Source organism: Neophocaena asiaeorientalis, unplaced genomic scaffold (genome assembly GCF_003031525.2).
Source record: "Neophocaena asiaeorientalis asiaeorientalis breed wild unplaced genomic scaffold, Neophocaena_asiaeorientalis_V1.1 scaffold348, whole genome shotgun sequence".
Taxonomy (NCBI): Eukaryota; Metazoa; Chordata; class Mammalia; order Artiodactyla; family Phocoenidae; genus Neophocaena; species Neophocaena asiaeorientalis.
This window is the reverse complement of record NW_020172672.1, coordinates 1,299,760-1,325,370: the sequence shown is the minus strand read 5'-3', so window position 1 is coordinate 1,325,370 and position 25,611 is coordinate 1,299,760. Positions and strand designations below refer to the sequence as shown.

Genomic DNA, 25,611 nt, shown 5'->3' with positions numbered 1-25,611 from the left:
CTTAACAAGCCCACCTGAGGACAACCCCCGCTGGCCCCGAAGCTGTCTGCTTGGAAAGCTAGCGAGGCTCCTTCTGGCCTGATGGGTCAGGAGGGGTGTTCTCAGAAAGCTTCCCTGCCAACTCTTTCCCTCCTACCATCCCTCCTCCTCCTTCACTCCCTGGTGAAGGAAACCTAAACTTCTTTAATCCCTGGAATATCACTGGGTACTCCATTCCGAATCCTATTCTTCTTTTTTTTTTTTTGCGGTACGCGGGCCTCTCACTGTGGTGGCCCCTCCCGTTGCGGAGCACAGGCTCCAGACGCGCAGGCTCAGTGGCCACGGCTCACGGGCCCAGCCGCTCCGCGGCATGTGGGATCTTCCCGGACCAGGGCACGAACCCGTGTCCCCTGCATCGGCAGGCGGACTCTCCACCACTACGCCACCAGGGAAGCCCCTGAATCCTATTCTCATCTAAGTTCATTAAGAAATGAGGTGAGTAGAAGTCAGACTTGACCACGGGGCCAAGCTTAGGAGAACAGGAGGGGCACCGCTCTCTGAATCGCTGACAGGTGCCTACTGGGCTGGCATCCATCCACCTGAGGCCTCACGTCTGTCCCCACCACCCTGGGCTCCTGACCCCTGCATTTCCGCCTGAGTCCTGGGGACCTGACCTTGTGTTTGTGCATCTCGCTAACAGTTGGACTTCTTGGGTCTCCCTGACCCTGATGCGCCAGCCTCAGCCTCTCAGAAGGGCAGAACCCCCACTGCCAGTGCCCGCTGGTCTTCACGCCATCTGGCCACATCACCCAGTCTCAGTGTTCTCCCCTGCCAGGGCCCAGCAGATCCCCAAGGCCTGGGGGAACAGCACCACGGAGATGAAAGGTCCAAGGTGGGGCTTACCTTTTCACCGTGCGCAGGAGGGTAGAGCGGGCTTCGTTGTGGAAGGTGATGATGACGCTGGTGGCCGGCAAGTCCGACGAATAGGACACGGATGGGCAACTGAGAAGAGAGCAGAGAGGTCAGAGGGCAGCTGTGAGAGTGATCTCAGGGCAGGCTTAAGCTTCTCTTTGGCCGGCCTGCTGCCCCCTGAAGCCAGGCGTGGGCCCTGGGCCTCCACACCCATGCACACCCCACTCAGGCCACCCAGCCTGGAGTCCTTGGAGGGAAGCACAGGTTGGGGGACCTTCCCAGGCCTGGATGCTCTTTACAAAAGACCTAGAGCACTCAGAGCCCCACAGTCACTGAAGTGTTGAGGAGGGATCGACGTGTATAGGCACCACACAGGCCCCAGGATCAAGCCCCGGACCAACAGACAGAACTCCCTGCCCGATGGGGCAGCCAAGAGAGACAGAATGGTGGAGGGGAGAAGAGGGAAAATGGCCTCTCTTTGTCTCTGACACCCTGTAGCTTCTTCCTTCGGATGTAGCTGCTCCTGACATCTGGTGGGATCTGGAGAGGAATCGTTTCCATCCCGTCCTCCCGTGAATTCCTCCCTCTCGCTGCCACCATTAACAGCCACCTGGTGACACCAGGCAGGGGAGCAGCCCCACTCTTCCCATGGGCCCTGGGACACCTAGGGGAAACCGAGTCTCTGAGGAAACACCAAAGGCACTTCCCCCTACCTCACTCCCTCGCCCAGCAGCTCTGCGCTCCGCCTTCTCCAGACACCACATTTTGGGCCCATTGGCTTCCCCATGCTCAGAAAAGGGAATTAAAATGATCCATCCCTGCCAGGCTTCATCCTTGTCGGTTCTGCAAATGCTTCTGTGAATGCATTTATTGGTGCTCCTGGGGCCGCGGTGGGAAAGCAGCCGCAGTGCTAGTTTTCATGGCAATCTTCTTTATTACAATTGCTCTCTGACTATTCCAGTGGTGACTGTTTTTTCATTATGGCAAGAGGAGAGATTGAAGGTGGAGACCCGTATCCTCCAGACAGGACACTACAAGGGCCTGAAAGAGGGAGGGGGCTGATGACTTGCCCGCTCACACTGAGCAGAGTCCGAGCTGGGATCAGCACGGAAGGTGTCCTTGAGCCTGGTCTAGGGCCTCTCCCACCTACCACTCTGGGAGAACAAAGAGCAAAAGACTGCCAAGCATTTCTGGGAGTTGCTGAGGAAGTGGCGGCAGTGGGGCAGGAAGAGAGGAAGGAAAGGGATACCAGTGGGGCGGTGCACAGCGCTCTACTGTTTGCACAGTGCAGGCAGGGCTGGCGGCCCCTCTTCACCTCAGACATCACCAGATGGGCACCAAGAACGCCAGGCTAGCCCACCCCCTTCAGACCTCCCCGTGGTCCCCTGGCAGGTCACTCTTGCTGGGATTCCAGCCTGAGGTATTTAGGGGCCTCTCTGGCCTCACTGGGAAGTCTCCTTGGACCTCTCAGGCTCTCAGGAGGTCAATGAAATAAAGGTGAGTCAGGAAAACGACAGATGGTAAGGGTTTGAATGTCTCAATAGCTGGACCGAGTCTGAGGAAATCTTCCTCATTTCTTAAATCCACATGGCTGAAAGAAAAGCCAACTGGTGCTGGCCCTTCCCTCCACCTTTCTTTCTCCACCGGCACAATGGAGGCCACACCTGTAATGGCGGGTGTCCCGGATGGGCCGGTCAGGGCTCAGCTTGTCGCTCTCCAGCTGGTTGAAGGCATGCTGTCTGTAGGGGTCCTCTCCAGGCTTCAGCTGCTTGGCTGCCAGGTATGCCTTCTCTTCAAAGCCTTTCGAGGGTGTTCCTGTCACCTGAGACAAAGGTCAGCATCAGAGGGGCCACAGGCAAGAGGAGAAAGTAGCCACTGTGTGGTAAGCACTTACGACACGGTAGGACCCAACTGCATTACCTCATTTGTACCTGTGAGCAGGAGATCGTTATTTCCCCCGCTGTACAGATGAGGAAACTGAGGCTCGTGACGGTACCCCCCTGTGTGGGGGCAGGGAGTACATGGGAACTCTCCATACCTTCCGCTGAACTTTGTGCACCTAAAACTGCTCTTAAATAATAAAACCTATTAATAAAAAAGCTCAAGGTCAGAGCTAGTGACTCACAGGTTTCTGGAGTCAAAATGGTTGTTCTGACTCTGAAGCCCACACTCTTGACCAGGGCTCTTCGCTGGATATGGAGATGGTGACACCTGGAGGGCACCTGACCCCCAAGATGAGGTGTCCTGAGAGGTCACCAAGCAACCTGCAGAATGACAGTCTCCTAGGGATAAACCTGGGCCTGACACTGGGCTAGGCATGAAGGAGGGGCCTGATCAGTAAAACATCCAACGCTGGGACAAGATGCTGCCCAGAGAACCACCTGTGAGGTCAGGTGGGCCCTCACAGGCTAATGCCAGAGCTGCTAGGATGCAAACGCACGGGCAGTGATGCATCTTCTCTGGAACTTGTGTTTGCTGCTGAAATAGCTCACGTCAGACCTCCCGGGCAGCCTGGTTTTAAGTGCTGGGGAGTGATGGATGACAGATGCCGTGGCCCAGCCTCCCTCCTCTTAGCCACACCCTGCTTTGTGCTCCCAAAGTCCCCCCATGAAAGACACTGGGGAAAGATACATCTGAGACGCATGGATGAGTGGATGGATCCTGACATCTCATTATCTGAAACACACTGCCAGCTGGATGTTGCCTGGAAATATCATCAACGGTGAGTGCATCTCGACTCCGCCCCTTCCACTTGACCAGAAGCCCGGGCAGGAGCTGTGAGCCCACAGGGGCAGCAGGAAGGCGGGTGAGAGTTGTCCAGGCACAGAACCCCTGCATGAGAACTCCATCACAGGCCTAGTCTCTAGAGGGACAGTCCCAAGAAGACAGCTCGACCTGTGGAGAGGAGATGGATGTGTTGGGTGATCCACCAGCAGCCCAGGGCCTCCACATTCCCCTGAGAGCCTAGCTCCCAGCCTCATGGGACAGGAATGCAAAGGTTCCGGGGAGTGCCTGTCTCCTAGGGCTGCCTCTCTGTAGTGTTCATGCCTCCTAGGAACCAGTCCCTGAGCTCCCTGAGGTCACAGCCAGTGAGGGAGGTTTCCTCATGTGTACTGGGCCCAGCCCTGTGTCACACACATACTCAGGATGGTGACAACAGCTGCACTGCCGCACTGTGATATTCTTATTTGGTGCCATGCCGGGGACTGGACAGATGGGTCAGTGTCCCCATAGACTCACAATCCATTGCAGGAAAGAGAGGATGAGTGGAAGGAGGGGATTGGTTCAAGATGGTGGAGTACAAGGACATGCTCTCACTCCCTCATGCGAGAGCACCAGAATCACAACCAACTGCTGAAAAATCATCAACAGGAAGACACTGGAACTCACCAGAAAAGATACCCCACATCTAAAGACAAAGGGGAAGTCACAATGAGACGGTAGGAGGGGCGCAATCACAGTAAAATCAAATCCCGTAACTGCTGGGTGGGTGACTCACAAACTGGAGAACACTTATACCACACAATTCCACCCACGAGAGTAAAGGTTCTGAGCCCCACGTCAGGCTTCCCAACCTGGGGGTTCAGCAACGGGAGGAGGAATTCCTAGAGAATCAGACTTTGAAGCCTAGTGGGAATTGATTGCAGCACTTCGACAGGACTGGGGGAAACAGAGACTCCACTCTTGGAGGGCACACACAAAGCAGTGTGCGCATCGGGACCCAGGGGAAGGAGCAGTGACCCCATAGGTAGATCTGGAGACTGAACCAGACCTACCTGCTAGTGTAGGAGGGTCTCCTGCAGAGGCGGGGGTGGCTGTGTCTCACTGTGAGGACAAGGACACTGGCAGCAGAAGGTCTGGGAAGTACTCCTTGGCATGAGCCCTCCCAGAGTCCGCCATTGCCCCACCAAAGAGCCAGGTAGGCTCCACTGTTGGGTGGCCTCAGGCCAAAAAACCAACAGGGAGGGAAACAAGCCCCACCCATCAGCAAATAAACGGATTAAAGTTTTACTGAGCTCTGCCAACCAGAGCAACAGCCAGTTCTACCCACCACCAGTCCCTCGCATCAGAAAACTTGCACAAGCCTCTTAGATAGCCTCATCCACCAGAAGGCAGACAGCAGAAGCAAGAAGAACTACAATCATGCAGCCTGTGGAACAAAAACCACATTCACAGAAAGATAGAAAAGATGAAAAGGCAGAGGGCTATGTACCAGATGAAGGAACAAGATACAACCCCAGAAAAACAACTAAGTGAAGTGGAGATAGGCAACCTTCCAGAAAAAGAATTCAGAATAATGACAGTGAAGACGATCCAGGACCTCAGAAGAAGAATGGAGGCAAATATCGAGAAGATGTAAGACATGTTTAACAAAGACCTAGAAGAATTAAAGAACAAACAAACAGAGATGAACAATACAATAACTGAAATGAAAAACACACTAGAGGGAATCAACAGCAGAATAACTGAGGCAGAAGAACGGATAAGTGACCTGGAAGAGAGAATGGTGGAATTCACGGCTACGGAACAGAATAAAGAGAAAACGATGAAAAGAAATGAAGACAGCCTAAGAGATCTCTGGGACAACATTAAACACAACAACATTTGCATTATAGGGGTCCCAGAAGGAGAAGAGAGAGAGATAGGACCTGAGAAAATATTTGAAGAGATTATAGTCGAAAACTTCCCTAACATGGGAAAGGAAATAGCCACACAAGTCCAGGAAGCACAGAGAGTCCCAGACAGGATAAACCCAAGGAGAAACATGCCAAGACACATAGTAATCAAGTTGGCAAAAATTAAAGACAAAGAAAAATTATTGAAAGCAGCAAGAGAAAAACAACAAATAACATACAAGGGAACTCCCATAAGGTTAACAGCTGATTTCTCAGCAGAAACTCTACAAGCCAGAAGGGAATGGCATGACATATTTAAAGTGATGAAAGGGAAGAACCTACAACCAAGATTGCTCTACCCAGCAAGGATCTCATTCAGATTCTACGGAGAAATCAAAGCTTTACATACAAGCAAAAGCTAAGAGAATTCAGCACCACAAAACCAGCTCTACAACAAATGCTAAAGGAACTTCTCTAAGTAGGAAACACAAGAGAAGAAAAGGACCTACAAAAAGAAACCCATAACAATTAAGAAAATGGTCATAGGAACATACATATCAATAATAACCTTAAAAGTGAATGGATTAAGTGCTCCAACCAAAAGACTGAGGCTCCCTGAATGGATACAAAAACAACACCCATATATATGCTGTCTACAAGAGATCCACTTCAGACCTAGGGACACATACAGACTGAAAGTGAGGGGATGGAAAAAGATATTCCATGCAGATGGAAATCAAAAGAAAGCTGGAGTAGCAATACTCATATCAGATAAAATAGACTTTAAAATAAACAATGTTACAAGAGATAAGGAAGGACACTACATAATGAACAAGGGATCAATCCAAGAAGAAGATATAACAATTATAAATCTATATGCACCCAACATAGGAGCACCTCAATACATAAGGCAACTGCTAACATCTATAAAAGAGGAAATCGACAGTAACAGAATAATAGTGGGGGACCTTTAACACCTCACTTACACCAATGGACAGATCATCCAAACAGAAAGTTAATAGGGAAACACAAGCTTTAAATGACACAATAGATCAGATAGATTTAATTGATATTTATAGGATATTCCATCCAAATACAGCAGATTACACTTTCTTCTCAACTGCACACGGAATATTCTCCAGGATAGATCACATCTTGGGTCACAAATCAAGCCTCAGTAAATTTAACAAAATTGAAATCATATCAAGCATCTTTTCTGACCACAATGCTATGTGATTAGAAATCAATTACAGGGAAAAAAACATAGTAAACACAAACACATGGAGGCTAAACAATACATTACTAAATAACCAAGAGATCACTGAAGAAATCAAAGAGGAAATCAAAAAATACCTAGAGACAAATGACAATGAAAACACGATGATCCACAACCTATGGGATGCAGCAAAAGCAGTTCTAAGAGGGAAGTTTATAGCAAGACAAGCCTACCTCAAGAAACAAGAAAAATCTCAAATAAACAATCTAACCTAACACCTAAAGGAACTAGAGAAAGAAGAACAAACAAAACCCAAAGTTAACATAGGAAAGAAATCATAAATATCAGAGCAGATATAAATGAAATAGAAACAAAGGAAACAATAGCAAAGATCAATAAAACTAAAAGCTGGTTCTTTGAGAAGATAAACAAAATTGATAAACCATTAGCCAGACTCATCAAGAAAAAGAGGGAGAGCACTCAAATCAAGAAAATTAGAAAAAGAAAAAAAAAAAAAGAAAATTAGAAATGAAAAAGGAGCAGTTACAACAGACACCACAGAACTACAAAGCATCCTAAGAGATTATTACAAGCAACTCGATGCCAATAAAATGGGCAACCTGGAAGAAATGGACAAATTTTCAGAAAGGTATAACCTTCCAAGACTGAACCAGGAAGAAATAGAAAATATGAACAGACCAATCACAAGTAATGAAATTGAAACTGTGATTTAAAATCTTCCAACAAACAAAAGTCCAGGACCAGATGGCTTCACAGGTGAATTCTATCAAACATTTAGAGAAGAGCTAACACCCATCCTTCTCAAACTCTTCCAAAAAATTGCAGAGGAAGGAACACTCCCAAATTCATTCTATGAAGCCACCATCACCCTGATACCAAAACCAGACAAAGATACTAGAGAAAAAGATAATCACAGACCAATATCACTGATTAATATATATGCAAAAATCCTCAACAAAATACTAGCAAACAGAATCCAACAACACATTAAAAGGATCATACACCATGATCAAGTGGGATTTATCCCAGGGATGCAAGGATTCTTCTATATATGCAAATCAATCAAAGTAATACGGCATATTAACAAATTGAAGAAGAAAAACCATATGATCATCTCAATAGATGCAGAAAAAGCTTTTGACAAAATTCAACACCCAGTTATGATAAAAACTCTCTAGAAAGTGGGCATACAGGGAATCTACCTCAACATAATAAAGGCTGTATAAGACAAACATCATTCTCAATGGTGAAAAACTGAAAGCATTGCTAAGATCAGGAACAAGACAAGGATGTCCACTCTCACCACTATTATTCAACATAGTTTTGGAAGTTCTAGCCACGGCAATCAGAGAAGAAAAAGAAATAAAAGGAATACAAATTGGAAAAGAAGAAGTTAAACTGTCACTGTTGGCAGATGACATGATACTATGCATAGAGAATCCTAAATATGCCACCAGAAAACTAGAGCTAGAAAACTAGAACTAATCAATGAATCTGGTAAAGTTGCAGGATACAATATTACTGCACAGAAATCTCTTGCATTCCTATACACTAATGATGAAAAATCTGAAAGAGAAATTAAGAAAACACTTCCATTTAGCATTGCAACAAAAAGAATAAAATACCTAGGAGTAAACCTACTTAGGGAGACAAAAGACCTGTATGCAGAAAACTATAAGACACTGATGAAAGAAATTAAAGATGATACAAACAGATGGAGAGATATACCATGTTCTTGGATAGGAAGAATCAATATCGGGAAAATGACTATACTACCCAAAGCAATCTACAGATTCAATGCAATCCCTATCAAATTACCAATGGCATTTTTTTTTTTTTTTTTGTGGTACGCGGGCCTCTCACTGTTGTGGCCTCTCCCGTTGCGGAGCACAGGCTCTGGATGCGCAGGCTCAGCAGCATGGCTCACGGGCCCAGCCGCTCCGCGGCATGTGGGATCTTCCCGGACCGGGGCATGAACCCATGTCCCCTGTATCAGCAGGTAGACTCTCAACCACTCACCACCAGGGAAGCCCACCAACGGCATTTTTTACAGAACTGGAACAAAAAATCTTAAAATTTGTATGGAGACACAAAAGAACCCGAATAGCCAAAGCAGTCTTGAGGGAAAAAAACGGAGCTGGAGGAATCACACTCCCTGACTTTAGACTATACTACAAAGCTATAGTAATCAAGACAATATGGTACTGGCACAAAAACAGAAATATAGGTCAATGGAACAGGACAGAAAGCGCAGAGATAAACCCACACACCTACGGTCAACTAATCTATGACAAAGGAGGCAAGGATATACAATGGAGAAAAGACAGTCTCTTCAATAATTGGTGCTGGGAAAACTGGACAGCTACATGTAAAAGAATGAAATTAGAACACTCCCTAACACCATACAGAAAAATAAACTCAAAATGGATTAGAGACCTAAATGTAAGATGGGACACTATAAAACTCTTAGAGGAAAACATAGGAAGAACACTTTTTGATATAAATCACAGCAAGATCTTTTTTGACCCAGCTCCTAGAGTAATGGAAACAAAAATAAACAAATGGGACCTAATGAAACCTAAAAGCTTTTGCAAAGCAAAAGAAACTACAAACAAGACGAGAAGACAACCCTCAGAATGGGAGAAAATATTTGCAAACGAATCAATGGACAAAGGATTAATCTCCAAAATATATAAACAGCTCATGCAGCTCATATTAACAAAACAGACAACTGAATCCAAAAATGGGCAGAAGACCTAAATAGACATTTCTCCAAAGAAGACATACAGATGGCCAAGAAGCACAGGAAAAGCTGCTCAACATCACTAATTAGTAGAGAAATGCAAATCAAAACTACAATGAGGTATCACCTCACACCAGTTAGAAATGGCATCATCAGAAAACCTACAAACAACAAATGCTGGTGTGGAGAAAAGGGAACCCTCTTGCACTGTTGGTGGGAATGTAAATTGATACAGCCACTGTGGAGAACAGTATGGAGGTTCCTGAAAAAACTGAAAATAGAATTACCATATGACCCAGCAATTCCACTACTGGGCATATACCCAGAGAAAACTATAATTCAAAAAGACACATGCACCCCAATGTTCATTGCAGCACTATTTACAATAGCCAGGTCATGGCAGCAACTTAAATGCCCACCGACAGACGAATGGATAAAGAAGATGTGGTACATATATACAATGGAATATTACTCAGCCATAAAAAGGGACAAAACTGGGTCATTTGTAGAGATGTGGATGGATCCAGAGACTGTCATACAGAGTGAAGTAAGCCAGAAAGAGAAAAACAAATATCGTATATTAACTCATATATGTGGAACCTAGAAAAATGGTACAGATGAACTGGTATGCAGGGCAGAAATTGAGACACAGATGCAGAGAACAAAAGTATGGACACTGAGGCGGGAAAGTGGCAGGGGGTGTTGGTGGTGGGATGAATTGGGAGATTAGGGTTGACATATATACACTAATGTGTATAAAATGGATAACTAATAAGAACCTGCTGTATAAAAAAATAAATAAAATACAATGCAAAAAAGAAAAAGGTAAGGACATCTAAAAAAATAAATAGAGAGAAGGAGTGAAGGAAGGAGGGAGAGGGGAGGAGAGAGAGAGGAAGAAGGTTCTGGCTTGAACCCTGGATTGCTAGAAGGACCCAAGCTGTTAACTGTGAGAGTGAGGATGAGGGTTCCTTTGTGCCCTTTCCACCAGAGAAAAGAGTGGGTGCTAACTCTGCCCCCCACTTCCACCCAGCCCGGGATCAAGCAAATGGAAAGCGGCCTCCAGCTGATGGTGGAGGAGCTAAAATAAGAAAAAAAATTGCAGAAGCTCCCAAAGGGAGAGCATGCCAATGAATTACCCCGCCAGTCAACTGAGAGAAATAACCATGCTTATTTATTTAGGACTTATGGCCACGCTGTGGGCTCAGGAAGCCTTAGCTCTCAACCCACACTCACCCATTGCCCAGTAAACATTGATCGAGAGCCACCAGCTACCGGGCACTGGGACACCCTTCTGCAAGTTCCAAGGATCACCTGATCATTCATTCATTTGTTTACAGAGGCTTGCCTCCACTCGCTCATTCATTCCTCCACCCATTCATTCAGCAAAACTCCGCTGAGCACCACCTATGTGCCAGGAAGGGGAAGGAATGGTCCTGACACCGTCCGCATCCCCAGCCTGCTGCCTTCCTGCGCCTCATTCAAAGCCTCTTCAGGGCCACAGAGAAGGCTGTGGAAAAGCATCTCTAGAGAAGTTCCTCTCAGGACCTCAAAACTGAGCTAGACATCCTCAAAGATGCGTCTGCTTCTCCCTCCCTCAGACCCATAGCCTCTGATGGTCTAACCCTTCTCCGAGGTTAGACCCCTCACCCGTGACACACCTTGTGAAGAAGGGCACAAGGGTCTGCTCCCTCCCAGAGGTCTCAGCTCTGCTTTCACGTTGACCCAGCATCCCCGGGATTTAGAGCTGAAACATCAGTTGGCCCTGCATCAGCCAAGCGGAGGCGATACCGAGGCAGGATAGGATGCGACCCCTCTATCCAGTCTCTCTCTGGCCTCACCCCAGTCACTGCCCTGAGCTCTTCTACCTGACATCTATCCACACACCCACACCACAGCTCATTTCCCTCCAGTTCTTGAACTCTCCTTTCCCTTTGGCTCTGGTCTTTGATTCTGAGACTTCCAGGCCTTTGAGTGTCCCAGTGGCTACCTCTAACTCAATGCCTCAAAATGAATTCTTCATCCATCCCCAAAGCAGCTGCTGCTTCTGTGCTGCCTGTTGCAGAGGTGGGCAGTCCCACCCCGTTGGTCCTCCAGGTGACAAATCCAGGGGTCACCCCTAGTGCCCTCCCCCATGCTCCACAGCCTGAAGTAGACCCCTGCCCTGGGTCTCACAGGCAGTGTCCTATGCACATGCCACTAGTGTTAAATCAACAGATTATTTACCAAAAGTCTAGTTTGTGCAGACACTGTGCAAGAAGCTGGGAGGATGAAAATAAACAAAAAGTATGGCCCCCAGAAAAGGAATCTAGGTCACTCCCTTTTCCTCCCCCAACCCATGCCAGGCATGGCCATGGAGGATCATGAAGAAACCTCCACTCTCAAACTCAGATCACGGGTAGCTGGAGAACTGGCCATGGAACCTCACCCACCCCACCCCGGCTGGGGCAGGAGTCCGGTGATGGCACAGGCACCAGGCACTGGTGGCCAGTGAATGCCGCCTCCCTGCTCCCCTCTTCCAAAGGGGAAGTGTGTTGTGCTATCCTGTTCTCCCAGCCACACTGCTTACTAAGTATATCGGTGAGGGGTAAATACATCCTTTGGCTCTAGGCTGCGGGACCATAAGGAGATATATCTGGATCAGCCTGAGAGACCCAAGATCCTGGGCTTGGAGCCAGTCGGAGCCACTGGATAGGAGGACTCGCACTGTTGTCCTTTCTGAAGCGGGTGAGGGCATTTGGGGCTGTCTGTGGAATTCTTATACCACATGGCACTGACATCTGTGCTTTACTTCCCTTTCTTTTCCACTAGTGAGCTCTTAGCACCTGGCACATAGTAGGTATTGAGCAGATGTTTACTGAATAAAGGAATGAATGAGGGAGTGAATGAAGGAATGGGTACCTACACAGTGTCCCTGCTCTCACCTTACTTATAATCAAGTGGGGAGAAAACCACAGCGGACAAATGGGATCCTCTAACACCACACATGACTTCCGGTGGCTTTCACTCTCCCTCAGAGGCAGGGGTCACAGTGGCCCAGGAGCGGATGCCCTGTCACCTCGCTGGACTCAGCTTCTACTGTTGCCCCCTGCCTAGCTCTGCTCCAGCCACACTGGCCTCCTGAGGTTCCTTGAGCCTCCCAGCACCTTCTCCTTAGCCCCTTTATTCCTTCTGCTTCCTTTCTGGAAGGCTTTTCTCCCAGTTGTCTGCATGGCTCCCTCCTTCACCCGCTGCAGGGCTCTGCTCAAACCTGGCTCCTCTGTGAGCCTTCCCCAGCCACCATCTGTGAAACTGTGGCCTCAGCCCCACCCTCGCCTTCCCCATCCTCCCGCCTGCTTTGGCTTTCCTTATAGCACGTAGCATCATGGGATGTTCGATGTGCACTTTTGTTATTAATGTTATCTTTTTGACTCCTTCTTCCTACAAGAATATAAGCTTCACCAGGGCAGGGATTGTCTGTTTTGTTTAATGCTGGATCCCAAAGCCCAGAACAGTGCCCCATGGGACTGGAAAACAATGGCTAATGAGTATGTGAGTGATGAGCTGTCATGCCGGCAAGCATCTCCTGCCCCCCCTCCCCCCCTTCCCTGCCTCCCCACACTCAGCTCACACACACTTGGAGTTGAAGTGGACCAAGAAGGTGAGGGTAGCTTTGCTCGTCTTAGGGACCTCCTCACTCACATGCTCCTGGCAGGGCTGTTAATCACTGTCTTCCCATCCCACCAACACCTCAATCACCACCGTGGGGTGGGCACAAGACCCAGGCTAGAGTGATCTTGTCACTGCACTCCCAGACGCAGGGGACTGGTTCAGGAACGGTCATTTGACTCAACTGGGGCCAATCAGAATCTACCCTGAGACTTTTCTATAAACTGAGCTCTTTTTGTCAGCACTGGTCAGCTTGGGAGGCGAGCGTCTTCCTGCCCCTCACATGGAGAAATCTTGTCTGGAGAATGAAACCAAGAAGAAAGAATCAGAGCCAAGAGATGGAAAGAAAGAGCTCTAACGATTTTGTTTGGGGTCCCTGGAGCCAATTATATCTGATCCAAGTTCACTTTGGGGTTTTTCTATCTCTCTATATACCTATCTGTCTTTTTTTTTCCCTCTTGAACTAGTTTGAGTTGGCTGTTCTTCTCTCATAACCAAAAGTTCTGAGATGTCAGTCCTTCGGTCCTTTCAATGAAAAGCAAGCCATTCTCCAGAAGTAAGAAACAAAAATCAAAACCAAAAACCCACAAATGAGCCACCAGTGGCAATGACACAGTGTGGGTGAAAGCCATCCATGCCAAGATTTTCAGGCTGTTCTCTGGCATCTGGCCCAGGGACTTGAGCCCAGAGCCGGGTGAGGCATTCCTAGCCTTGTCCAGCAGGCAGGGCTGTGGCCAGGCTTTGGGAAGGGCGGGGGGCAGGAGGGGGTTCCATCTGGACAACGACTTAAGAGGTCCTTGGGTTGCCATGGTGAGGAACAAGCATTGGGAAGATGGTGAGTGACAGCCTGATGAGGCTCCCACAGCCCTCCAGCCTCCTGCCGAGAGTTCTTGGTGACGTTTAGGCAGCTGCCTCCTAACCATCACGTCTGTCTTTTCAGGAAGTGCCAAATCCAGCACTTCCATGTCCAATAAGGCCAATCACATCTGAAATTTTTTAAGCTGAAATAATGACTCTGCTTTATAAAATGGGAAGAATTATTTCTCATCTTAGAGACTTTTATCTTCAGTCAACCACTTCAATTAAACTTTGAAACCTGCCTGACTTGTATCAGTTTTTTTCCAGCTAGATTTGCTTATTTCTTCTTGACTGCTAAATTTAGGAAACAAACAGCCAAGGGGAAGGTCGAAAGTAAGAAAGGACAATATTTTCCAAGTCATTTTCATCAAAAACAGTTCAACCCAAATCTCCAAGCCTTGTAAACTTTCTTTTAACATATACGCACGTGTACCCCTAAATTTCAGATTTAAACAACTCGAACCCCTTTTAAATGACTGCTGCCCAATTTCCTTTTATTGCCAGTAAAACAGGTACCTGCTGGGTTTGCCTTTCACTAAAGTCACTGAAACTGCAAATAAAAAGGCTCTGGTCCTATTTTATGGATGACTCCTGACTTTTTTTTCTGAGTCTGCTTTAAACGCCAAACACCTGGCGAACAAAATGTGATTTCCCAACCACTCCTGACTCCCCTAGGACAAAAATTTCATCTGATGCTGTGTCCCAAGTTGAAAGACTGCCATTCATCAGAAGAGCTGGGAAACAGTGCATGAGTCACCATCTCGGAGAGCACAGGCTTGGGTTCCACCTCTCCCAAATGAAAAGGTGGGTCCCCTGGGTCTCCCTGCAAGCTGCTGGGTTCTGCGGAAGCAGCCAACCCCTCTTGGACAGCCAGTGCCCCTGCTCAACCAGACAAGATGCCAGGGGCGGCACCGGGCTGGCAACTTCAGCTTGGGCACAGGCGGAACTCACCTAGGTTACCAAGGGCCTGCCCCAGATATGTCCCCATCTTCCTTTACACATTGTCTCAAAAGTAGTTGTCATAGGGTTTCCCTGGTGGCGCAGTGGTTGAGAGTCCGCCTGCCGATGCAGGGGACACGGGTTCGTGCCCCGGTCCGGGAAGATCCCACATGCCGCGGAGCGGCTGGGCCCGTGAGCCATGGCCGCTGAGCCTGAGCGTCCGGAGCCTGTGCTCCACAACGGGAAAGGCCACAACAATGAGAGGCCCACGTACCGCAAAAAAAAAAAAAAAAAAGTAGTTGTCATAGGGGTTACCAGCCTGGGCTTTGAAATCCCATGGCCCTAGGATAAAATGTCAGTGCTTATTGCTCTCTGGCCTTGGAAAGTCACCTACCCTTTCTGAGCATGCTTCTTCATCTGGAAAATGGGGATTAGGGTGAGGATTAAAGGAGATAATGTAGATAATATATTTAGCACGGTAGCTGGCACATAAATTATATATTAATTATCATTAGCGTGCCTGTCTTTTTAGCAGGGACTCTCAACTCTGGCTGTACATTAGAATCACGTGGGAAGATTTTTAACATCCTGACGTCCAAGCCCCACCCAAGACTAATTAAATCAGAATCTCTAGGGGTGGGTCACAAGCAACAGGGGGTTCTCAAAGCTCTCCAGGTGTTCCAATGTGCTACCAAGGCTGAGCAGCTGCTTCGAATGGATGCAGGGTGGTGAGCGACTGCTAGTCATGGGCTGCTAAAATCACAGGACCAAGAACGAGAAGGGACCTAGGCCATCTCCCCTGACCCCTTCCCAGGAGCCTCACCGTGAGTCTGGTCTTCTGGCCTCTATTTGTACTGACCCAGAGCTCCACCATCAGCAGAGCCAGCTGCAACTCAGCTAGAGCCTCCAAGGCTACTATAGAAATCCCACCTTGCAACACTTATGCTCACAGGCCTGGGAGGTTCTAGTTCAATTTCATACCAAGGAGCACAAGGTAGGGGCTGCCTGGGAGGCCCACCTGGAACTCCCAGTTAGATTTCCCACCATGACCTGACTTCTCCAGGGTGCTAATGACAGCACAGCTTTATGATACCAGTGGTCTCACCAAGAAGGAGTTCTAGTGGCTATGGTGATCTCACCAAGAAAGAGAGAGGGCACATTTCCCATTCTCTTAGATATCTGAGCCAACTAGGATCCTCTATTTAAGGCTGGGACAAGGCATCAGGCCCACTGTTCCAGACCACCTGTGCTCAGATCCAGGAAGCTTCCAGGCCCAATCAAGCTCTCTGAGTCTCATTTCCCACTCTCTACCCGGCCCAGAGGCCGTGTAGGGATGGAGGGGTTCTGAAGGCGGTCCATGCTAGGAATACGTGGTGTGATAGCTCAGCTTCCACCTGCTTAGCAGTTTACCCAGCTTGAGTAGAGCATTCCCGGGTCTGTGACGGGTACTAGATCTCTGCCTGACCCTCCCAGCCACAGCTGCTGCAGACCATGAGGAAAGATTAGGCCTCTTCTAATCTGAACCGATACTGTCTGCTCACTGAGGGCATACCCTAAGCTGGATGCTATACGAGGTGCTTATTTCTATCTTCAAGTAGTCTTATTGCCAAATAGGTGCTCTTCTCACCCTTATTTTACAGAGGTGGAAACTGAGGCCCAGAGAGGTAAAACAACAAGCCCAAGGTCACACAGCTGCTGAGTGGCTGGGCTGGGACTAGAATTGAGGCGGTCCATCTGGAAAGCCTAAACACAAAGCTCCCTCTGTGTGCCTTCAGACTACTCTGGGCCAGATGTGCTTGGCACCCCACTTCCAATTCTGAGTCCCTCAGCTCCACAACCAGGCCCTGACAAGTGCAGGCCGGAGGCGGCCTCCCTCCTGGGCTCAGGGTTCAGAGCATCAGTTCATGACTCTGATGGAGATCTGCCCAGTGCTGTCATCTCTTGGCCTAACATGAGCATGGAAACACTTCTCTGCTTACGGCTAGAAAGAAGACAGAAAAACGGAAAGTGTAAGAGTTTGTATTACTCAGACCAAAACAGCACATAACCAGATCTCCTCAGGTCAGCCCAGGCCCTGCTTGATCTTTCCAGCCAGGGATGCCTCCAGGGTCCTGGTGACCTTGAGCTGCAGTCACATCAAAAGGGGGACAAAGTTGATTCCCCTTCAGGTTCTTGTCTGCTGGATCGTTATCAATCCCCCAAACGACACTGCCATGCTCTGCGGCTGAGAGAAAGGATGTCAGCGGAAAGAACTGCTGTGACAGCTCTCAGGGCTCCCCAGGCCCAACACACACCCTCTTGGCCAACATACGGTGGGGGTCACCACCCCGTTCTGCTCTAGTCACACAGGTGTAATATGTCAATGTTTGTAAGTTATCGTTGCACTTCTGGTGTTTCATATTCAGAATCTATTGAACTTGAACCTGTCAGATATTAACTGAAAAAATAAAAGCAATAATGGGCCATGTAACACATAGAACATAAAGAGTCCGACGATGCTGAAGGCGGCAATAGCCTCCCGTCTCAACACTGAGGTCGCGACCAGCTGGGCCAGGATAAAATTCAACCCATTAGCACTCAGCAAGGCCCTGGTCATGGGCTGGGCACCTCAGTTTGTAACACTTTTCAGAACAGAGAGCCAAATCTGTGTAGTGGCTGCTGCAGTACATTATTGGCATTGTGGGTCACGTTCAGAAGTACTTTACCTGTGGTTCATGACTAGTGTAATTAAACAATTAGGTTAGACCCATCAGTGGGACAAAGCATGACAGAGGCAGACTTTTTTTTTTTTCTGGTCACACCATGTGGCTTGTGGGTTCTTAGTTTCCTGACCAGGGATTGAACCCAGGCCCTCAGCAGTAAAAGTGCAGAGTCCTAACCACTGGACCGCCAGGGAATTCCCAAGGCAGACTTTTTTTTTTTTTTAACGTCTTTATTGGAGTATAATTGCTTTACAATGGTGTGTTAGTTTCTGCTTTATAACAAAGTGAATCAGCTATACATATACATATATCCCCATATCTCCTCCCTCTTGCGTCTCCCTCCCTCCCACCCTCCCTATCCCACCCCTCTAGGCGGTCACAAAACACTGAGCTGATCTCCCTGTGCTATGTGGCTGCTTCCCACTAGTTATCTATTTTATATATGGTAGTGTATATATGTCCATGCCACTCTCTCACTTTGTCCCAGCTTACCCTTCCCCCTTCCTATATCCTCAAGTCCATTCTCTAGTAGGTCTGCATCTTTATTCCCGTCTTGCCCCTAGGTTCTTCATGACCATTTTTCTTTTTTAGATTCCATATATATGTGTTAGCATATGGTATTTGTTTTTCTCTTTCTGACTTACTTCACTCTGTATGACAGACTCTAGGTCCATCCACCTCACTACAAATAACTCAATTTCATTTCTTTTTATGGCTGAGTAATATTCCATTGTATATATGTGCCACATCTTCTTTAACAAGGCAGACTTTTAAAATCAGGTTAAACATAAAGAAAAAGGAGGCTGGGAAGGGGAACTGGAAAAAGCAGCCTGCCTCGTGGGCAACTTTCTTCAAGGGCCACCACTGGGACAGGTACAACTTGTCCCCTCCACAGGACCACGCTCTGGACTCTCACCTCCCCCGCAGCCCAACATTTTATCTAGGTACAATATACAAAGTGGCCGTAAAAATCTGGAAACAGGGATAATACTAATATTTTTTAACCAATAGAGCCCTTTTGATGACTTCTTCTGGAATATGCTAAAGATGCAGTTTTATTCAATGAGAAATCAGAGACACAGATCATCTGAGCACAGCGTATCACAGATGCATGTGCTGGGATCCATGGAAATGTGATCTTATGTACCACATTCACTGCAGTTTTGCACAATGCACCGAACCATACATTGTTAATGGGCAACAACCCACAACTATGTCATGCGTTGTCATGTAATCTAAATGAGCCACGTATTATATATGCTCATCCATGTTTTCCTTGATGGCCAGCCTGTAGCTAAACAGAATCTTAAAGGGAAGACATAGCTCATTCTTGAAAAAGTTTTAGTGATATTAAGGTATGAATCCTCCCTGACTTAATCTACAGACTCAGTGCAATCTGTTTAAATAACAAAAAACAACTGTGTTGGCAGTGGGAGGGGCAGTGGTGGGGACAGGAAGGATTCAGCTGGGAGCGCTTAAACATGAGTGAACAATCAGGGAAAATCTGAAAAAAAATATAGAGAAATAGACCTACAGATATTAAGGCACAGCAAAGACTGCAGGCTTTATGTAGCAAGATACTACTGGCATAAAACCAAACAGATCAATAGAAGAAAATGGAGAGATCAGAAATAGATCTCATGTAAATATGAAGCGTTGGCATAAGATATAGTTGCAATTCAAATGGCAGGGGGAAGGGAATGATGTGCTATTCAGTGAATGATGCTAGGAAAAGTGACTAGACAACATGGAAACAAATAAAGCTGAATTCACTTCTTAAACCAAAATTAATTCTAGGTGGCCCAAAAATTTTAATTTAAAAAAGAAACTAAGAAGTATAAAGAAAAAACTGTTTACTTCTTATTCTTGCTTTTTGGCAATCTTGGACATGAAATTCAAATGTTATTTTAAAAACTACATAAAGACTTAAAGATTTTATGAGTAAAAACACCAGAAAGTCAAGATACAAATATCACACTGGGAAAAAAGCATATTAGCCAAATATATGGCACACAAAGAACTAACTTCTTTAATATACAAAGAGCTCTTATGAATCAATAAGAACCAAGAATTCAAAAGAATGTAGACAAACTACAAACAACAAATGCTGGAGAGGGTGTGGAGAAAAGGGAACCCTCTTTACACTGTTGGTGGGAATGTAAGTTGGCATAGCCATTACGGAGGTTCCTCAGAAAACTAAAAATAGAACTACTGTATGACCCATTAATCCCACTCCTGGGCATATATCCAGAAAAACTATAATTCCAAAAGATATATGCACCCCTGGGACTTCCCTGGTGGCACAGTGGTTAAGAATCCGCCTGCCAATGCAGGGGACATGGGTTCAAGCCCTGGTCTGGGAAGATCCCACATGCCACAGAGCAACTAAGCCTGTGCACCACAACTACTGAGCCTGCACTCTAGAGCCTGTGCTCTGCAACAAGAGAAGCCACCGCAGTGAGAAGTCTGTTCACCCCAACACAGAGTAGCCCCTGCTCGCCGCAACTAGAGAAAGCCCACACGCAGCAATGAAGACCCAACACAGCCAAAAAATAAATTTTAAAAAAATTAAAAAAGAAAAAGATATATGCACCCCTATGTTCGTAGCAGCTCTGTTCACAATAGCCAAGACATGGAAACAACCTAAATGTCTATCAAGAGATGAATGAATAAAGAAGACGTGGTACATATATACAGTGGAATATTACTCAGCCATAAAAAAGAATGAAATAATGTCATTTGCACAACGTGGATGGACCTAGAGATTATCATACTAAGTGAAGTAAGTTAGAGAGAGAAAGACAAATACCACATGATATCACTTATATGTGGAATCTAAAATATGACACAAATGAACCTATCTATGAAGCAGAAATAGACTCACAGACATAGAGAACAGACTTGTGGTTGCCAAGTGGGGGTGAGTGGGGGAGGGATGAACTGGGAGTTTGGGGTTAGTAGATGCAAACTATTACATATAGAATGGATGGACAACAAGGTCCTACTGTATAGCACAGGGAACTACCTTCAATGCAGTAAGATAAACCACAATGGAAAAGAATATAAAAAAGAATGTATATCTACGTATAACTGAGTTGCTTTGCTGTACAGCAGAAGTTAACACAACATTGTAAATCAACTATACTTCAATTAAAAAAAAAAAGATGCCACCTAATTTCCAGGGCTCAATTTCTTATAAATTAAAAAAAGAAATGTAGCCATAAAGGATATGAACAAGTAGTTCATAGAAATATGACATACTGTGACTTCCTTGGTAGCACAGTGGTTAGGAATCCAACTGCCAATGCAGGGGACACAGGTTCGATCCCTGGTCTGGGAAGATCCCACATGCCACAGAGCAACTAAGCCCGTGCGCCACAACTACTGAGCCTGTGCTCTAGAGCCCGCGAGCCACAACTACTGAGTCCTAGTGCCGCAACTACAGAAGCCCACATGAATAGAGCCCGTGCTCCACAACAAGAGAAGCCACCGCAACGAGAAGCCCATGCACCACAATGAAGAGTAGCCCCTGCTCGCCATAACTAGAGAAAGCCCGCGTGCAGCAACGAAGACCCAATGCAGCCAAATAAATAAATAAATATTAAAAAAAATATATATGACATACAAATGGCCAATAATAAATGACAGATGTTCAACATCACTGATTATTAAATAAATGCAAGTTAAAATGGTACAATTTCTTACTAATTTGGTAAATTCGCAAATAATTATTACTATAATGCTCAGTATTTTGAAAGTTTGAAGAAACAGAAGCCCTTATATGTTGGTGGATTATAAATTGGTATGACCAAGCCTGACAACATCAGCATTTTAAATGCTACTTTTTGACTCAGTAGAAGTTTCAATTTTGTATAAACACATACCTGGTTTTCCTGAGACAGTCTCAGTATATACCTGTGCTCTCAGGAGCCCCTGAGATTTGAATTAGAATCTAATTTGAATTAGAATCTGCCTTAGTTTACATGATAGATTATATGATCACCTTACATTTCTAGATATTAACTCTATAATTAAACTCACATGAGTATTTTAAATATACAAGTATCTTAATTACAGTAGTATTTATTTAAAATGCTGGAAATAATTTAAATGCCCATCAGTAGAGAACTGATTAAATAACTTACAGTTTATCCTTACAGTAGAATTCTGAACAAATGTTAGAAGGAATAAGCTATGTATGAATATTGTGATTCATTTCCTATAAAGAGTTCATAAATACATGCATATCTAAATGCATAGATTTGTTTGCAAAAATACACGGCAAACTGCTAAACAGTGCACCTCCAGCAAGCGGCACAGGAGTGGGCTGGAAGACTAAAGAATTTTACCTTTTCGTTTATACAAATCTGAATTTTTTTGTAAATAAGTACTTATTCTTTTACAATAAAATTATTTTTAAAAACTAGATGAAGCTTAATTCTTCTCTGCCTAAAAGAGTTTAGCTAATTACTGTCATCATCAACATTAACATTTTCAAAGTGAATCTCAGATATAAATAAATTGATGAAAAGTAAGCCCTTCCTCAGCTGTAACATTTGGGGGCAGAAGTAACAACCAGGGGCAGAAGTACCAGATGGAGAGGACGGGAAGGGAAGTTTAAGGGAGGAAAAATAATCTTCCTTCTGCCCTTCTGAATTCTTAGCTGAGACCCCTGTAATAAAGACAGATAAAGGGTTCTGGGACCCAAATCCAAGGTGTGCTGGGGTTTCCCCCAAACCACCAACAAGCAATTCTTGGATACCAGCTGGGTGTCCGATAATTCAGCTCAATCCTGACACTATCTACCTAGAGGTAGTATCAGATGCCACAGGTTGAGGGCTCAGTCCCACAAGACTGCCTTCCACTTCAGATGCCAATTGCAAGCCCACATTGTTACCTGTGCTTCTGACCTACTGGCTTAAAACCAGAGGTTCCCACAACCCCCTCACTGGGTTCAATTAATTTGCTAGAGTAGCTCAGAGAACTCGCTAGGTTACCAGTTTATTACAAAGGATACTGAAGGATACAAATCAAGAGCCAGATGAAGAGAGAATATGTAAGGTCGGGGGAGAGCAGGGATAGGGGTGTTGTTGCAGGTGAATCCATCATTCAGGTAATGCTTGAGAGCCAGCTGGGTTTCTCCTGATTTCTCCCTGAAGCGTGAGTCTAACAACTGAAAATGGGGTGCAGGGCAAATCCTGGCCAGGGGCTATTAACCTCATCTCAGGTACCGACCAGAGAAGTACACTCTGAAGAGGTTGGTAGGAAGGCTCACGGGCGACTGGTGTCATTTCCTTTTCATTTTGTCCATTTTAAGCTTTTGTAACCTTTTAAAAGTGCCTGGTGTTGAGTGCTTAACTTAGTAACTTGGTTGAAAGGGGCGGGCGGGCCAAGGAGGGCTTCGAAGGGCTGTCGGTGGAGTCCCTCAGGCCAGCTAGCCCACAAGTCATTCTGCAGCGCCTGGGTTAACCTCTGAGCATAGCAGTTTCCTCACCTGCAGAAAGGAGGTGATGATACTTACCACTCAGAGGTGTCAAGCGTATTCAATAAGATACATCACATCCGGGCCATGGGAGGCCCTCACTAAATGATTGTATAAAAGGAGGGGGGTTGAACAAGACGGCCTCTGAGGCCTCTTCCATCTTGAACATTAAATGAACTATAACTACATCCATTCACCTCATCATTGTTCAAGACATATTTATTGCAGATCACGGAGGCCCTCTAAAGAGCCAAGAGCATCTTCTTATGTGACCTTGATACATGGTAGGTGCTCGGGTGGGGTGTTTGTCACATTAGGAAGGTGTGTACATTATTCCCCAGAGACCCAGGTTCCGAGGGAGCTGGAGGAATGGTCAGCAGCTCTGATTAAGTGTCACCAAAATGGTACTTGCTCCTTCTGGGGCCTCGGGTTCGAACAGGAAGTAAGAATACAAAGGACCTGTAGAATGGGGGAGCTGCAGGAAGCGGGTGAACCTGAGACCCCCACTGTGGCTTCTGCCAAGTGCATGAGCTAGGCAGATGGGCATGCTAGCTTTGGGTCCAGGAGAGACAGAAATGTGTGTTTTATTGTGGTTTGAGTCATTTGCAGGAAATGACATTACAGTGGGTAAATGGCAGACAGTGCTTTTCTCCCTTGACTAATATCTTTGAGGATTATATTAATTTTTAAGTCAACAGAATGGTTATTAAATTAGTACCCTTTTGGAAAACAGTCTGGCAGTACATTTTTAGTGCTATATCTTTTGGCACATGGCCTTTTCTATTTTATTCTGTCCATTATCTTCCCTTAGTCATGGCAGGGTACCAAATGGGCCCCAAATCTCCCACATACCCAGAAGATTTAAATTTAACCTTTGGAAGAAGGGAGTGACGTGTAAATATGCCTTCTCATCTAGGATTCTTATTTTAACCACATAATTAATTACAGACAAATACTGGCATAAAGATGTTCATGACAGTCTTATTTATAAGAATGAAAATTTGGAAACAATCCAATGTCAACAGCAGAGAAAAGATTAAGTAAATTATGTTCCATCAACTAAAAAGAATATTTGGCAACCATTTACTATAACTGTCATAGGCTAGGGGGAAATAAATACACTCTTTCATGTTATTAGAGGGAGTATAAACTGGTACAAATCTTCTAGAGGTAAACTTACCAGTGTGTATCAAGAGTCTGAAAAAGATGTGCACATATGATTTAATTTTAGAATTCTGTCCTAAGGAAATGATTAAAAATGGATTCCATTTACAATAGCAAAAGATGGTGGAGGAAAATCCCATAGACTTCCAGTAACAGGGAATTGGTTCAATAAGTTTTGGTACACCCCCCCCACCAACAGTATACATTGCAACTATCTTAAAAGATGTAGAAATGTATTTTTTTAACATGGGAAGATGTTCGCCATACACAGTTAAGTGAAAAAAAACAACAACAGGCTACAAATTAATATGTGCATTGTGATTTCATTTTTATCTAGATGTTCTAATTTGTCTTAATGAATAATTATTACTTGTGAAATCAAGAAAAAATAACATTAGCAATATTAGCTATGAAAGCTGTGTAGCAGCACAGAAAATTACTTGCACAATAATGGGAGGAAAGAGGCTTCCCTGGTGGCGCAGTCGTTAAGAATCCGCCTGCCAATGCAGGGAACATGGGTTCGAGCCCTGGTCCAGGAAGATCCCGCATGCCACGGAGCAACTAAGCCCATGTGCCACAACTATGAGCCTGTGCTCTAGAGCCCGCCAGCCACAACTACTGGGCCTGCGTGCTGCAACTACTGAAGCCCGCGCGCCTAGAGCCCGTGCTCCACAACAAGAGAAGCCACCGCAATGAGAAGCCCGGCGCACCGCAGTGAAGAGTAGCCCCCGTTCACTGAAACTAGAGAAAGCCTGTGCGCAGCAACGAAGACCCAACGCAGCCAAAAATAAAAATAAATAAAATAAATAAATTTTAAAAAATAATGGGAGGAAAGAGCAAGATAAAAATTGTATATACTCTGTGATTGCAGTTATGTAAAAATTATGGAGCTTGACAAGAAAGGCATATCGAAAAATAAAAACAGCGATTTGTTAGGATGGGGAGATTATGAGTGATTTTCCATCCTTTTGGTTATTACTATGTTCATGTAATTTTTATTTTTCAAGTAGAAAAAACTCCTTTGAGATTTTTTCCTCTGTAGCCTTTCCCCTGCTTGGAATGGTTGTCTTTAGGGAACGCAAGGCTGCTTACTTAAAATAATGCCTTACAATGGGCCTAGCTCTTTGCAGCTTCCTTTACTTCTTGTGGGTGAAGTCTATCCTGGTGACACCTTCTCCTTTTATAGGCCTGTACATCTCTACCCTATTGCTTATCAACTTGGACCCCTGACCCCAAGCACCCAGATGCTATTGAGCTAACCAGCCCCCTTTGGCTAATCCCAGAGCCCATGGATCAAATCTGCCAGCTTTGAACCTTAATGTCTCAGGATC

General features: G+C 45.8%; 1 protein-coding gene across 1 annotated transcript in view; it reads right to left on the bottom strand.

Annotated features, from left to right (window-relative positions):
- GALNT16 (polypeptide N-acetylgalactosaminyltransferase 16) overlaps positions 1–25,611 on the bottom strand; it is a 95,398-nt gene that overhangs the window by 26,508 nt on the left and 43,279 nt on the right. The window contains exons 2-3 of the mRNA XM_024739659.1: positions 2,556–2,713; positions 883–981 (exon numbers count right to left, since the gene is read on the bottom strand). Coding sequence (XP_024595427.1) covers positions 883–981; positions 2,556–2,713 — 257 coding nt within the window. The remainder of the gene's footprint in view (positions 1–882; positions 982–2,555; positions 2,714–25,611) is intronic.